At 34.9% G+C, this 17,929-nt stretch overlaps 1 protein-coding gene across 8 annotated transcripts in view; it reads right to left on the reverse strand.

The window, feature by feature from the left end:
• LOC118269554 (cadherin-99C) overlaps positions 1 to 17,929 on the reverse strand; it is a 153,697-nt gene that overhangs the window by 22,121 nt on the left and 113,647 nt on the right. For all 8 annotated transcript variants that reach the window (XM_050706768.1, XM_050706767.1, XM_050706769.1 and 5 more), the window contains one exon: positions 363 to 454. In XM_050706768.1, the coding sequence (XP_050562725.1) occupies positions 363 to 450 (88 nt within the window). In that variant the 5' untranslated portion in view covers positions 451 to 454. The remainder of the gene's footprint in view (positions 1 to 362; positions 455 to 17,929) is intronic.

Here is a 17,929-nt window from a genome sequence, read left to right on the forward strand (position 1 = left end):
TTACACGTAAATTTTAAGTACCTACAACAGCCGATTTTTAGATTCTATTAATAAATTCTTATTAATAACAAAAATATTATGTAATCGAAAACGTTCTTCTTCCATTCATAGGACGCCCAAATATAAAACGAGTAATTGACAATTAATTTTCTAACTGATATTGATTGCTGACAAAAATCTTGGTTTAAGCTAATTTACTATTTAATTAATAAAAAATAAACAATGATAGTGGAATCGTGCTCAAAAGACAGTTTAAAAGAGAATCCCAAAACAATTTACGAAAAATGCAAAATATATTTAAAACATCATGTAAGTCCTTTGATTACCCATAAAAAAAAAAGAAAAGGTATACAATTACTTACCGGGCGTTGCCCTCGCCACTTGCAGTAGGCAGAAGAACACAAGGCAAGCCGTTGATCGTCCATGCTGGAGCGCTCTCCACCGCGCCATCTCACTGTAACAATAAACAATATAACATTAATAAAGTATTTTCAATAAACATCAAGTATAAACTTACTTAAGTATAGTAAACCTACCTAAAGAAAACAAAATAAATTTCAAGTGCAAAACTTTAATACTATAAAATCAACACTATGTATGTACCTAACTAACTACGGAATATTACGAAACAGATCCGCAATTTAGGTAATGTATCTGTATCCCTACACACTGCACACAAAATGAAAATAAAACACCGAATAAAAAACTCCACAATAGAAAACAAAAGCACTGCAATCACCGCACAATATCAAAGAACAATACCTCAACGTGTTTTCACTAACTCATCTACAGACAAAATAAATGATACAACACACGAACGAACAGTAAGCGTAATAGAATAACAAAATAATAACAAACTAGATAATAAATCGCAAATAGATGTAATAGGAAACGCAGTTTATCAACAACTCATGTTCCTAAAGGATAACATAGCTACAAATGACGGTAAACTGACAAGCAATATCGCGATAAAAACGCACTCAGCTAACAAATTAACGCTTCGATCAGATCTCATTGATGGTAATGAGAAAGCTCGTAATCGATGGCTATAAATTATAATAAAACAACTTTGAGATCCAATATAGCAAGTTAATGGTGATGATGAAATATTTCTCCGAGGAATTGTTTCAGAAGTACAGGTTTTAGAAATATCTTAGGATAGCAATCGGACTGGATTATGATGTAAGTACGTAAGCGAGAATGTTTATTTTCAAAACATATCGGATTAGTGGATACAATTTAGATCTCAATTGATAATATCAATCCGATCTGAGAACATGAAATTTTGCATTCATATTGCATAATATAGGATACGTAAACTACAAAGTGGATTAATCCAGTAAAATCCATAAGTGGAGCAAACTCATTCTCACATTTGTAATAACAGTAAGTATTAATGCAAATAGCTCAGCCTTCATTGATAGTAATGCGAATATTTGCGATCAAGAGATTTAAATAATAATAAATAAGATATTCGCCGTGAGTTTCGAAGCCACTAGAAATATCAGAGAAGCATTAAAGGCTGTAACTTATCGCTCGCATAATAACAGTAAACCTTTAGGAGGTAAGTGATAAATAATGAAGATGAGATGCAGATATCACAGTAGTCATTACAGCAGAAAAAGCTTTTAAAAGCAAAATACCATTATGTGAAATTTATTGGCGAAATAACCACAGTTCAGCTCTACACGAACTTGATACTCGTAGGAGCTGCAGTAGAATAGTTTTGCAACCGATTTAAAAATCCGTTCTCAAAATTCGTGCACTATAATTTAAGTTAGGATGATGAATAGTGTCTTGCTGTTTGAACCTTGGAGATTGAAAGGAGCAAAGATTAAGTACTCAATGTCAGTCAATAACTTAACAAGTCAAAATTTCTGGTAGTTACAAATGTTTGGGTTTCCAACAATATTTTACATGTCAACATGGCAGGCTACCAACTCCTAGTTGGACTTTCTGAAATAGATAACATTAATCGGATTACAAACAACATAGCTATCGCACCTCCAATTCTCACGATTAAGCAAACAGGCAAAGCCTTGGGAACATTTTACAAAATCGTTTATAACTTAATGCAATTTACAATCATTGAAATCCCACCAGGTGAAGTAGAAAAATAAATGTTGTAGTATAAATTTAGTCTTTGTATTGAAATTCCAGTCAATTTATCGTTTGGAAGCTTAAGATCTCAAAGCCTTAGTTTGCATTATATTGGAATTTATAGGCAGATTACTTTGTTGAGATGATATTCAGCAAATGTATGGATTCACGTTGCTTTAGCTGCCATTTTAATTTCAAATCTTTACTGTTATTTATACTGATATATTTTATATCTCCTACTTAACATCCAAGATATCACTTTAATTAAGAAACTGGCTTAGCCCTCATTAGCCGCGATGCCGTAATACTTCATCCGCAGTATTGTGGGTTTCTGGTTTTACGCATGAATGCGTATTTACAATTTCTAGTTCTCGTGTACAATGTAAAGACTAGAGACATTTGCACGACATTTCATAATTCAACTACAAAGTCCTGTTTAATATAAATTAGGGCACCCATAAACTACCTATTATTACGTCCAAAGTTTCGTAAATCCACTTCCTAAATCCTACATCACTGAACGCAACAAAGGAACACCTTTGCTTGCAAGCATTGTAAATTCTCATTAAGTGTACGGTCAAGTACAATTGTAAGTCGATGCAACAGAGTAATATAAGGAAAATAAAATCCTGGAGACATTTAGAACTTTTAAAAAAGCGTCCTGTGTTGTATCATGACACTCCAATACCTGTCTAGTTTAAGCTTCATTATAACAGAAAATATATTTCTGTAAGATCGTTAATAAAGTTATGAATGTCATCAAACCGATGCATATTCCAACATAAATAAAATGTGTTGTACGACAATCCTCACAGCATTTATTTTTAATACTGCTGAATCTTGCTTGTAGTATGCAGATCTGCAAATGAATGTATCACCTGCTCATAATCCCACGCGATTGAACACAAACAAAGAAGCGAAAAGTCTTCATGCATAAATGGAGCTATTTGATTTTATGCAAAAAGTCTTAAGTCGTTGTCTGTAACGCGCGCTTGTTCTAAGTGAAATTATTTATAGTGGTTTATAGGTGCAATAAAACAAGCGAAGCGGTCCTGACCGGTTGCAAGTCAGAGCAAAAAGTAGACCCAGTATTAACAGGCTATTCAGAAGACAAAGTAAATCATGAGAAATTGCTAAAAGTCGCAACATCTAAGTTTGTAGGCGGAGACAACAATAAATAAGATAATGCAATGATACGGCTAACGAATGAACGTACTTTTATAAAAGCGTATTAATCTTTTGGAATTGTTATAAAGAAAGGAGAGGCACAGACAGCTATAATATTAAATGCCAGCTTAGATAAATATGGTAGTTTGTATTGATGATAAAATTACTATAACAGCGTAGACATTTTACAGTAAATTTTACACAGTAAGAAGAGTAAGTCTAATTTCTCATATATCATTTCACAATTACCATGATTGCTAGGTTAATCATTGGATCGTGGCCAACGATGCACGTAGCTTTAATATGTCACGCGTAGCATTTGCATGCTAAAGAGATGTCGAGTAGCCCCCCTGGCGAAAGGACATAAAATTTGACGGGACTATGAATTACCATTTATGGAATGCGATGTACCAACACGGAATTCCAATTAGATGATAGTAGATAAATAATCGTGTAAAATTTCCATTTTATTAAAATAAACAACAATAATGAAAAACAGAATAATTCTAATGAATTAATTGATGCAATAACTCCAGTCAAGTAATTATCTTTTAAGGTGTCGTTCGGTGAAGTTCAATCAAGAAATTAGAATACCGGTTGATCGATGGACCATGTTCTTCGGATTATCTGTGGTGTGTCCACTAACATTGTCGGTTAACACCAAAAAAGCAAAGAACACTATCAAAATTAATCATCCAGAAAGTTGATAATTTGGTAGAAACATACATCTGTCTCAATCGTTCTTAATCCCATAGAATTAGTTCAATAAAAACAAAATTTTATATGGAAGCCCATTATTATAAATCAACGCCTTTATCCAAGTATGCGATTACAGTTAGCCTTGATTACAAACCGTATAATCCTTTAACAGTATTACGATGAATTACGAATAGTAGGGCGCATTGACGTCTCCTAATCCTATTAGGACCGTCTTAAAATCGTGTCACGAATATTTTGAAAATTGGTCTTCATTGTCACGGCAATTTGGTCGATATTACAAAATATTGATTAATGTAATGACATTCTGAAGTTAAGCTAAGATATTGCTCCAAATGATGGTGATATTTTAATAAGTTTATTGTAATTGGGTGTCGTAAGATTGTAGCGGTGTCCAGAACTTATGGTATTCTCTTCTAAATATGTTAATTTGGAAACTAAAGAAAGAGAATTATTGAAGGTTTCCGGTAACAGTGTCGTAAAACCTAGACTTGATGACAATAAACTGATTAAAGAAATAGGCTATGACAAGAAAAATATTAAAGTTACAAATTAAGATATTAGACAGAAGTGTATTGAAATTCAAAATACAATATTTATGAGCATTGTGAAACTTGCCCTCACACAAGAAACAATAAACTAAACGAGGATTTTAAGGCAAACAGTACCACACAAGCAGGAAGATATTTACGGGGCAATATTAAAGATGGGGCACATTTACGAATATCTATAACTTTCAAATCCCCCACGAAGTCAAGCACAAATGTCCGAACATAACGGGAATTCTTTACTATCCACTTCTAATGACCCAGAGAAGGAAATTGATAGTGCATTTAATTTCCAAGGAGATAGAACAAGGCAATAAAACACGTCAGGAGATTGAAAACAATCATACACATAAAATAAATTCAAAGCTTTAACTGAATCTTTGAGGGACCTATCGGCAATTTGCTCAGGGAACAATGAAAAACGTCTTAGAGGCGGCTACGGAAATCTGCACACATGTAATTTGTGTTAGGAATTTGTATTGTAGTACAACAGTAACCCATCGCCATTGTTTTAACCAATTGCCGTGCGGTCCTGGAAACGTTCAGGGTAGACTAACACCAATCAATAAGGAGCATTTTTGCTGTTTATTTACCGTTTAGCAGTCGTTAAGCAATTTTCTGCTTTAATAGCCAAGGAGAAGGCTTCAAATTTGCATGACCTTGAGGAATGTTTTTGCTAATTATCTTCACAAAACATGACTCCAATTGCGATCACATCCAACAAAAACTACTGCTGATCATTTTTCATCAGATATAACGGTCAATAAATTGTATAATTATAAACATTTTGACACGTTCATGATCGATCGTTTGACGACTTGCTTTAAAACTTTAATATATGAGGAGATATTTTTTATAAGTCATAATCGTTTGATAGCTATCCAATTAATAATGTTGCTAAAGATTCTTAATTGAGTGAAGGTCTATGCAACTATAAATTAACGGTACCAAGACTACTATAAGAAAAATTAATTATGTATGAACCAATAAATTTTGATGCGTATTCTTTGTGACAGTCATAGATATAAATTCGGTAAGATTAAATGCAAATTATTTGGAGGTGGACAATATGGGTGTGATACGAAGATGGACGACTGTTGACTGCACTTACATATATCAAAAAGAAGAATGAATAGAAAGCTCAATTTTTAGAGGAATAAATTGCAAACATTTTATGGCTCCGTTTCATCACCGCTAGTGTCTCAATTAGTTATATTGTATAATATGCAATTGTACAAATGTGTCAGTCAGTCAATCAGCTTAACAGAAACTTACAGTATAGAAATAGACCCTGAAATAGCCTGAATAACAGTACAGAAATAGTCCCTAAACCTTCATACTTCAATTTATATTCTCGTAGAAAAGCCAAGCCACTTCTATTAACAGCGCCGTTACATCTGCAATATCACGGATCATTCCATCTATTTCCGCATCCACCCCTCGATTTACTTTGCTAACGGCGGCGATTGTGCGCGAGCGCAGTCAAATGATCGATGCTTTATTGTAATGGCCCACACACGGGTGAATCTATTAACGTTTTACAATAAGAAGTGTGAGAATGGATATTATTGTTTTGTGACGTAACATAGTGGATATTGGAGGAGGATGTATTGTTAGGAAAAAGGATAACTTAAAAAGGTTTGAAGATGACATGGATAAGTGTTATATGAATGAATTTGACGACATAAATTCATCTAATAGTGGATATATAGAAGTAAGAACTAAAAGAGTAAACTAGGATGTGGTAAATAACAAATTCTGTAGTTTATTTAGACATGCATATCGATGCACCAATAATAAAATGCAAAGGAAATGAAACGATGAAACTTTAACGTGCATAATACAACGTAATCTAAGTCTGATGGAAGAAAATAACGGTGGTTTTGTATCCCACGTCTAAACGCCTTTAACTGAAACTATATCGACATACACCCACATGAGGATCTATAATGTTACAATGTCCGGGCAGTCCGGGTAAAAGATATACTTCATGGTAATGGACTTAACATGAAACAGATTGCATTTAATTATAGACTAAATAGTTTTTTTACTACAATATCTTCCAAAATTTAACACTTAAGACTTTTTCTTTAATATGGAAGTCTCTTATTATAGTCAAATTCAATCGAGTAGTGAATTCAGTATCACAGAATTCTGTCTTTTTTAACCTCTAATCTTAAGCAAATGTTATCTCGTAAAATATTTACACTTCGATGCCAAAGGTAAGATGCTCCATTAGCAACCACGAGGTCAGAAAACTTTAAGAAAATAATTAAAAAATAATAATTCCAATATCCAGTAGTCTTTGAATTGCAATCGTTAAAATCTTAAATACGAAATAAATAAGCTCTTAAAAGCGAAAACAAGTTTCGTAATAACTTTATCGATAACATTAAAACATTAAAAATAAAGCTGGTTTGATAAACTCGTATAAATACTTGTAAAAATATCGTACTAGTCATCGATGTTCGGAGAAAAAAAACACGTGTAGAATCGAAAGCAAAGCTTGAATTGTAATAAAGTCGTGATGTCGGTACTTCGGTAGAAGTGTCGAAGGCAGAAACGAGACCCGTGTAACGTGGCATTTACTTTTATCTCAATGATCTAATTAAATTACAAGAACAACGCCATAAGTAGACTCGCTTTTAAAGGAACGTACGCCATTTTTGAACTAAGCAGTAATGAGCTAGATTAAAGTTTCTTGATCCTTCGAGACAGGTGTAGAACACGCTCACTGTGTTGCGTTTGAAATCGTGTTTTAACCCGTGGGAATAAGGTTGATATTAAACTGATATTGCCTGACATGATTTAAGTTCCCCCTTTTATTAGCAAACTCCTGTGTGATTTCGACAGTAACTTACTTCAAGACTTGAATGTTATTTCCTAATAAAAATATATGTGTTTAATCATTTGTAAGTAGTATTTTACTGGTGAAACCACTACGTTTAGGAGTAAAAATCTTTAAAACACATGGTAAACCAAATGTAGAAGAAAACATTGTCAAAGCACATTAAAAACCATGTAACTATAAACTAGAAATCAACGAAAGGATAATGTTAAAAAACCTTAAGCTAATAGCAGAAGCTAAGTAAATAGGAGCTAATATTTTTACTCAAGGAAAATAACATCAACACTCACAATGGGAAAAGATACCAACAAATAAATACAACCAAGAAAAGGTCCACTACAAGCCCACAGTTGCATTATTTGAACTTGTTGGACCTATCTCATATCTTTGATTCTATCTGTAAACTGCACATACGACTGAAGTTAACGACATACGGTTAAAGATTTAAAAGCTAACAGTAACTGTTCTTCTTCTCACTTTCCTTGACAAAATATGGCTGAACCGTTTCGGTTTTTTGAAAATTGGAGTCGTAGCAAGGAGTCTGGAATTGTGTCCAGTATATGGCAATTAGCTCACCCTCTCTTACATGGGGTTTATAACACAAATTATTTGGCATTACGTGCTGCAATGTGCATCTCGGCTGACCCCTTCGGGTATAAAAACCGTGACGTTGCATGGTTAAAGTCGGAGTTGTCAATGAAGCTCATGATTTAAAAACAAATGATACTAAAATAGAAACTGAAAAAGACAATACAGACAACACAAGAAGCGACAAACACGAACCACACAATTCTTCTGTTGTAGCATTAACATTATATAAAACCCATAACATTACGGACGAAGATGGTGAAAATAAAGCAACAAATCAAAATACTCACGATCTATTCCCTTATATTACCTTAGCATTACGTACTGAACCTCTATTAGTTCGTGAAAGTGTTTACATAAAGCTCTGCTTGGTGCATCCTCATGATTTGCATAGGCTTACGTAACATCTTCATCTAAAGTTCATTGGGTCATAGCTTAGCGTTCGTGACTGATGTAAATTAACGCTGCACTGTCTTCGTAGTCTTTTTAATGCAAGGAACTGGATAGAGTAAGTTGCTTGGTTATAATTAAAGCTGGCTTTGAAACTGAATATATATCAGGCATAAACAAACTTACGTGAAGGTAAGCAAATTAGGCCAGTGCAGATACCTCTAATAAAGGTAAAAAGTAAAAGAAATTTATAGTAGAATGAAACCTATTGGAAATGAAAGAGAATATGCTAAAAATGGAAAAAAATAAAAATTCCACTCCATCCGAGTTCGGGAAGTGGGGGGAGGGAGGTTTTAAGAGGAAAAATCGGTTTATCGCAATTTTCGGCGAAACTACAAGTCCTATAAAAAAAAGTTTAACGGCAAAGTTGTAGGTAATAAAAAGATCTACAACTTTTGTATTTACACTTTTTTTGTATTACCTAAAAATTTTGTGAAAATTTCAAAAAACTACGATTTCGGTTTTTTATTGTTATCTTCGACAAAAATATTTATTTTTTAACGAAATTTTGTGAAAACGTGCCTTTATATGTACCAAATACATTGTATATTTTTGGAATTGAAAAATTAATTTTTTTACCAATTATTGATTAAATACCGAAAAATTATCCTAATTTTCAATCGAAAATTCACGCGTCAAAATATCAGATTTTTTATAAAGTTCTGTGGGCTTTTTGTTCGTTGAAATCTCTACTTTTCCATAGTGTAAAAAAATATAAACGTTACTATGGAAAATGTTCTGAAAAAACGCAATAAACTAAAAAAACTCGTATCAAAAAATTTGTTTTTCATCATTATGCATAATTTTGAGCTATTTATTACAATTAACTTATGTAGCGTAAGATTTAATGGTACATTGACAATTAAAAAATATATATAAATTAAAACATTTTACTATGATTAACAATCAAATAAGTTAATAATGTTTATATTTGACAAGACATCTACAATGTTATAAGAAAAATGTAGAATTTTGTTTTAATTAAATACGTAGATACTTATATATTCTTATTTGAAGATAATTTATAAAAAAAAATTATTTTTTAAGGTGGCAAAATCATCCAATCCAATCCAATGACCTCTCTCGCCTTAGGTGAGGCTAGAGGGAGTGTCAGACTCTTACTGACTAAAAACCACCCTGTTCCTAGTCCTGCTTTTCGAGCTGGAGCCCCGGTAAACCCGCTAGGTAGTCCGCAGATCCGGATCAGGCATCAGCCATACTAGACACCATCTGAGGTATTCTGATGGCTCTTTGAGGCGCGCGCGGAATGCGACGCGCGGCATGCACGGGTCTAGTTCTGTTCGGGCGGCAAGCTACCCTTGCTCGCCGTCTACAGACCCGTACTTACGGAGGCCAGAGTACTTTGCGCGATCCCCGACACCCGGATTATCTCTCGCGAAGGCTGGGAGGTGAGGAGGTTCGTTCCCTCACGTGCCCCGCCTCCTTCTTTGCTAGCATGACTGCTTCGCAGAAGGAGGAGACGTCATCCCAGCCTCCCTCGCTCCTCCAGAGACACTCCGGGCGTCGTGAATCATGCGACGATCTCCAGCCACCGTTCACTATCACCTGTTTTTTCAGAACATTTTCCATAGTAACGTTTATTTTTTTTTACACTATGGAAAAGTAGAGATTTCAACGAACAAAAAGCCCACAGAACTTTATAAAAAATCTGATATTTTGACGCGTGAATTTTCGATTGAAAAGCCGTTCAAGTATTACGTAAGCAGATTTATTGCAATTATTTATTGCCCCCCATCCCCCTTGTCAGCAAAAGTAAGCAAAGCTCTTACCCCCTCCCCCCATGCTTACGTAAACATTTGTCAATTAATGTATTGTTTTTTTAATTTTATAATGTTATAATTATAATTTGAAAAATAAGAAAATAGATTTAGGATAGAGATTATATTTTACTGAAACGGTATTCAACATAGAGTAAAGGACAAAAATATTATATCTTACTAACATAACAAACTTATTTTAAATTTTTGGTACATATATTAAATTCAAATTAACAGTCTTCAGTCCATGAAACCCGAATCCATGATTCTAAGTTTTCGATGACATTGGATTGCTTCGATTGCTGCTCAGTGTTGTGAGTCTGCTCGCTTTCATCCGATTTTGGAATGTCTACGTCATTCTCATCGAGCCATTCAACATCATGGTGCTCTAAATTTTGAATAATGCACATCAGTTCATTAGCACGACGAGCAGCGACTCTTACAGGTCTAACTTTCCTATCAGTGTGCGTGTTTACTTTCTTATGGATCTTTTCGATGTGACGATTTAGTGACTTGACGGAAGCATGATAAAGACCACACGTTTTGCATGTTCGACTTGATAGCCTCAATTGTACCGTCGGACAAAAATAATCGTATGGCATTTGCAGGAAATCTTTGAGTGAAGCACTTAAGCGTAGAGCTAAATTGACTGGAAGATTAAGAAATTGCCCTCCTTCATCTAAAACCAAGTCATCAACTGTTTGTTTTACTTTTACAGGTGGTGGAAGAAACCTGTTGTCTAGTAATCTAAATAGTCCACTTCTTGGACGACAGCATTCTGTATTTCTACATTTTACAATTTGGAGCAAGTATTGGCTTTCACGCACATGTTCTGAATACCATTTAATGTCTGGAAAATCAGGAAGATCTTGTTCACCTGCCCCAACATATTTTGCATTAACATTATAGCCATCAATTTCCATTGAACTCCATACTTCAGCTAATACTTTTCCTGCAAATTCGAAATTAGATCTTTCTAAATGTTCATCAATTGTAACGCCACGTTCATCCAAATGAGACCCAAAATGGTCATGAGGCAATATTAAACCAGCCAGTTCCCGACTAAGAGGAGCCATTCTGCGCTCTACTCTGTTATACGCACTTCTTCCGGGAGCATTGGTAGCTAAAAACAATGCATCGAGATCATGTCGCTTAAAGTGTTGTATAGCAAACCCTATGACTTTTTGATAACGCGGATTTTCATCTGGCCCTCCATCAACCGTCATGATTACCACTGGTTTTACTAGTCCATGGTCAGTTTTAGCTAATGGTCGAAACTCTTCAAGTTCGAGAAGCGTCTCGAAATCCTGAGCATGAGTATTAGCAGTAGATGAACTATGCTTTCCACTTCGAATAGCGATGTATGTTGGTCCAGAATATCCAACGGCTTGCGGTTGTCCTAGCATATTGGAAGTGATTTTGATACCAGCATAAACAGATGGTATTAATTTATGACGCTCAGCGATTACCCAATCGTGATCAGGCAATTTGATTCTATATTCCATGTGCATTAGAAGAGGTGCTTGCTTATTTGCCGCAGTTACGCCAATAGGGACTCGAGCTTTATCATCTTGAGATATGAAAAATACTTGATCTGGTCCTAGTATGGATGCTATGTTCTCTAAATAATGGATTGATGTTTCAGCGAACTTGCTATCTAAGTGGCTCTTGTGGTGATCAGTTTGAGCCCGAATGAGCTTAACAGGGACTGTCGATACATGTCTTCGTCCCTCTGCAGAATTAGATTTTCTGGGAATCAAACGAAGATATGTCCCACTGCGACTAATGTCAAATCCCATTTTACGTAATTCTTGTGTGAGTTCATCAAGAGTTTTTACGCTGCGAATTGATTCCGTTCGTCTTCTATCATCTGCTGCACTCCCAAATAAAGCTATATCCGCGATTGTTTTCAATAGTAAAGGTTGATTGCTTTCAAGATTAGGACGTCCCACTGAATCCCTCAGAGATAGTCTTTTTTTCATTTCTGGATTTTCATGACAAATATCTTCTAACTTTCTTTTCATACCATCCCTGTGTTTCTTCTGGGCAACTGCGTTTTGAACCTTCCTGTTTAAAGACTGTTTTGCTGTTTTTATTTCCTCGCGCAACTTAATGATCTGTTTATCAACTTCAGCACGGATTGACATAGTATCTCTGGCAGAATACAAAGCATTCAAATTTTTTTCGAGTAGAGCAATCTTATTTTTCATAGCTTCCTGAGAAGGTTTTGGTCTCTGTTTATCTGTATTTTTATTAATTTCGCATTGCTGTTGTGATTCATTACCGGTTTTTATTTTATCTTCTTCCTGTTTTTTAATATTTGAAGCTGGCTGTGTAATTTGTGTTTTTTCTGCAGGTTTACAGGTTGCCTAAAAATAAAAACTTTCTATGGGTTCTGCTAAAGATTCTCTTATTAAGCTACATAAATACAAAGTATGGCAATAAATATGGTAAATACAAAACCCTATGGCTTTAAATCTAATATCTTTAAACGAGCAAATCGTTCCGGTCACAAAATACAGGGTGTTATAGTCTATTCAAGTAGGTATTTAAAAGAATATAAACAATCTTGATATGTCTTTTTATTGAAATATGCAATTATAAAATCAGATATCTGTAAAGGTGCGTACAGACATCGCGAGGCTTGCGCCGCGAATGGTTCGTCTCGCATACATCAACCTGAGGCATGCTACGGCACATGTATACGTGCGAACCATTCGCGGCGCACGCCTCACGATGTTTGTACGCACCTTTATGTATTTACAGAAAAGCAATTTTTTAATATTGGTTGAGTTTTTAAATGAATCACAACAGATTTTACACAGTTTACAATTTTAAACCACATATTTCAATAAAAAGACATATAAAGATTGTTTACATTCTGTTAAATACCTATTTGAATAGAGTATAGTTTTCTGTAGGTATATAATATATATGTATAAAACTGACATCCTGTATTTTGTGACCAATTGACGGAATCAATTATAAGAAATAAATCTATATAATGAATATTACCTCTATACTTTAAGATAGGCCATAATATTTTCTAATTAGCAAAGAGAAACTTTTTGGCGATTTCTAATATTTCTAGTAGGTACCTAAAATGATTTCGTCACTCACCTTAGAAAAAAATGTAGTAAATTGGATTTATTCTTAGTCGCTGCTTGCAATTCTTCTTCGATTCTCTTAGATACAATAATATCTAGTTCCTTGTCGGATTTTGCTTGTAATTTATAATTTCGCCACACTTCGTTAACTAACTTTTGTACATTTTGTACTTTCGTACTTGTATGAGATTTTTTAAAACTTTCAAACAATTTTTGGTATAACTTGGATTTGTCTATTTGAAATGACATCTTATTTAAACATTAAACTTTGGATAATGGAATGAATGGTAACACAAATGTTAACTTGCTTTACTATGCTTACAATACGTCTACTCGCTATAGCAGCCAAACGAAACAATACACTGATAGAGGAAATTTAGACAAGTGAACAGCGCGCGGTAATTCCCTTACTCGGTTCTAAAGCGAGTAGGGGAATTACCGCGCACTGTTCACTAAATGTATGTATTACTTGCGGGAATCCCCGAAAATGCTTTTCGTTTTCAAGCAAAGACAATGTGTGGGTTGCCATTCGTGTAAAAAAGAAAATAACTACCGATGACGTAATCATCATCTAGACTCCCCTACCCCCCATGTCATCCAAAATAAGCAAAACAAAGACCCCCACTACCCCCCAAAATGCTTACGTAATACTTGAACGGCCCCTTCAACGCCCATGGGAAATAGTATCTATAAATTTTAGCAAATTGTCAACGCCCACATCCACATACAAAAAATCTATTGATTTAAACATCTTCACGAATGATAACCCTATAGCAAGCAATAAAATTAAAACCCAATTCTGAAATAGAGATGTAACGTATGATCAATTACCTCGTCGGCTTAATGATCAAGTTGCTAATGAACAAAATATTGCAAAGTCGAAAGGCCAACTCTGGTCTGAAGTTAAGTAATGAGCACTAGGATCGTTACTGGTCAGTTTTAATTTATTATTTTAATGTTATATTGGGTTCAGGTAGGAAGTTCTGCTAACAAGCTGACTACTGTTATAACTGACTCTATTGCGAATAACTGAGAATGTTATTGTTATAGCTCTGCTACACCCACTGTGGCCGACTTTACCGCCCACTTCTTGTAGCGTACAAAAGAGGTGCATTAAGCAGCAATTAGAACAGCAATGGTTGTTGAAGTAAATTAATAAGCAGTAATTTAGATGTATTGATCATAAATGCCATAACCATTCATTCTTCTATTTGAACGAGATGGATACCATTAGAGTTCGTGTCGCTCGAGTGCATACACTAGCAATAGATGCTGTTTCACCTGCCATTCCCTAAAGTAACACTGTTTTATTACCAGCTAGTACATCTAGTTAGTTCAAGTGTGAATGGGCTTGCTCGACTGGAGTGATACCACCAAAAAACCTATGGTTACAAGGGATCCCAGAGTTCTTGATATTACCTACTGAAAATTTCAAAACTGAAAAAGCCCAAAATACCTTTACCACCCCAGTAATCAATACGCGTACCCGTAGGTCTTGTGTTTGCTATCACTCCACAGATGTGGCAACTAAAATAATTGTAATCAACAACCAAGAATTACTAAAGATATAATAAAAATTAAAACATTTTCGAACCTATTCAACACAGATTCGTAGAAACATCGACAAGATCTTGCATGTTTAATCTCATTTGAATATCACTTCATTATACAACGGTTAGATAATAAGATGCAAATCATTAACATAACGAGAAAGATATAAGTAACAATGATTGCAAAGCCGGACACAAAGGAAATTGTTATAGTAATTCTAATTTCTACGTTTTAATTTCTCATGAGATTAGATGTTAATCTGATCTGATTTGAAAATTCTTTTGAGTAATACTTTCGTCTGTTAATACAGTGGCAGAGTGACTGGCTATTGAGGGCTTAGTATTAGTTTGTTTTACGTTTACCGATATCGAAACGTTACCGCGTTCGGCGTTTTGATAGGCCTGCTTCAATGAACCAACCAATGAGAGCGCAGACGACCTATGAACGACCTACTACAGTTTGGATACCCACCCCGAACACTCTGTGTGATGATGTGATCCACAAATTGTCTTTCTTTTTCTAGATGAGATGTCAATATTTTCAACACCATCTCATAGCACTAAAACTATAATTTCATACTTCAGTAAATTAGTAGACCATAATATGTAGTTAGTACCTTAAGTTTAGAAGTGCAATAAGCGTTTACAATTATTATTTTGATTTACGATTTACACTCAACTACACTACAATATATTAACTAACTGTAATTTTCTCGTTTATAAGTTGCAATTTACTATAGTACTCATATTTACGGAGTTCTAAACCATGAGAAACATACGGACAACTGTCCAGGAAACTCGGCTTAAAACAAAGATAAAGCAATGCTGATGTATGTGCATAATAAGTGTACTATTACATAAGTGACGTAGAATGTATAATAAAAACTGACCAAGTCCGAGTTGGACTTGTGGACAGGGTTTTTATACGAACATTTTCTATAGAAAACGGCAAAAATTAATGTATAGTACAGAAGATCATTGAAAAAAAAAACTTTGTATAAAATTCTCCCCTTTTTTGAGGGGGATCTTCCAATAACTTCTCTCGCCTTGGGTGTGGCAGGAGGGAGTATCAGACTCTGACTAAACCAACCAGTTCCTCCTCCTGCTTTGAGCCGGAGCCCCGGTAACCTGTTACGTTGTCCGCAGCTCCGGAATAAAATTCTTACCCCTCACTATTAAATTAATATTCGTTTTATTTCAATGTTTAGTATTTATTCTATTTCAAGTTAAATCAAGATAGTAATCATCTGTGAAATGTCAACAGTCTAGCCATCACGGTTCACGAAACAACGCCTGATGACTCACAGATGGGCGATGGACTCTTAGTAAAAAAAGTCTTCGCTTTGATTCTTTGGCTGTGGAACCCAAAAAACGGACAATTTTCTAACCACTCCCACGGCTGATTCACCAGGCCTCATTAAAGCAAGAGCTTGAAGATCGGATCGGCACGCAAGGAGATGCGATCTAGACGCTATCATTGCGACATCGCCACCGAAACCTCTTAGAATAAATCCAGTACTACTTTGTTGCTAAGTTTTTCGTTTAGACTTTAGTATAGAACATCTGCTACATGCGAATTTATTTATTTAGACAGAGACCATAAGGTGTAGAGGTAACAATTGTTGCAGCTTGCACACAGCATATGTAAATAAAACATCGATAAATTGCAAGGTTACTTTTCCTTGTTGACGCCAAAATTCGTGTTCAGAATTTAGAAAAGGTTAACACAATGCTGCAAAACAGCAACCAAGAAAACTCAGTACATAATATTTGGTCACTTCTATAGATATATATTGAGACTGCAATCCTAAATTAACCATACAGTTTAATAATACCCATTGCATTAAACATTCTCTTCATAAATAACAGTTTCAAATAAGTGTCCACTTATGTCTAGTGAGAAAATAAAACATGTTTTAATAGCGTAATAAACATGTTCATGTTCAAAGCTCACATATTTTATTACTTTAAATAAAATTGTCTAACAAGCACTATAATGCATATTCAGTGATATTGAGAAATCACGACCAGTCTCCAACAATAATGTCATTTAAGTAAAAGTACAGTAATCATAGAAGACGTGTTCTACCTATAGTCTGAATAACACATCTGACGATCAACGGCAGTTTTAGAATATTATTTTATGGACATCGGATAACCATCAGTCTGGCGACGCATCTCCTAGAACTAAACACATCATAAACGCTGCACAAAGACCCTTATTACCAGGACAAAAGAACCATTTTGCAATTGCATTAGTTCCCGATGCAAAGTATGCAACAATATCCTAAACGACGACCAAATGTCAAAGGGGAAGTAATGACCGAACATCGTAATCGTAAATAGGTAATAAGCCCTTCTTATGCGAGCCTAGTAATCCGCAGATATATGGAATTTGATGCAAGTGCATGCAAAATATGAGAATATTTATTGGCATCTAGCAATAGCATACTAGTGCGAATATTAGATACCTCATTTGAAATATTCTTAGTAGGTGGTAGCAATAAACTTGGGTTTTTGTTATTTTAATTAAAACGTTGCCGCACACCAGGATTTTCTCCTGTGTCGTGGGTGCGTTTACAAACATACAAGTTTACATACATATGACACCCAGGCCCGAAACAACAATTTATGAATCACACAAAGAGTTGCTCCGTGCGGGAATCGAACCCGCTTCGTGGCAGCCGGCTGCCCAGCCACCGCGCGAGAGTAGATGAGACTCACCGATAGATGAATATAAATGTATGAATCACATAAATAACTTGGTAAAGAGTTTAATAAACCAATGATGTGACATCAATCAAGAAGTAAACAAGATAACTGCGGACTAAGAAATTGCATGAAAATGAAAACCAGTCGGCATTTTAAAAGTGCTGTTGATTTTATTACAGAAGCCATTATTTTTTGCATCAACCAAGAATAGCTCACCTATTTATCGTAGGTGTCGTAAAAGGCGTTTAAAGACATACAAGTGAATGGACAGGCGCATCTTCGCTGTAAATTGTTAACAACTTTCTGTGTAAGATTAGTCATTAAAGTTTCAAGGGCAAGATGTTAATAGTTTTTAATAAAATGG

This window comes from Spodoptera frugiperda, chromosome 30 (genome assembly GCF_023101765.2).
Source record: "Spodoptera frugiperda isolate SF20-4 chromosome 30, AGI-APGP_CSIRO_Sfru_2.0, whole genome shotgun sequence".
NCBI lineage: Eukaryota > Metazoa > Arthropoda > Insecta > Lepidoptera > Noctuidae > Spodoptera > Spodoptera frugiperda.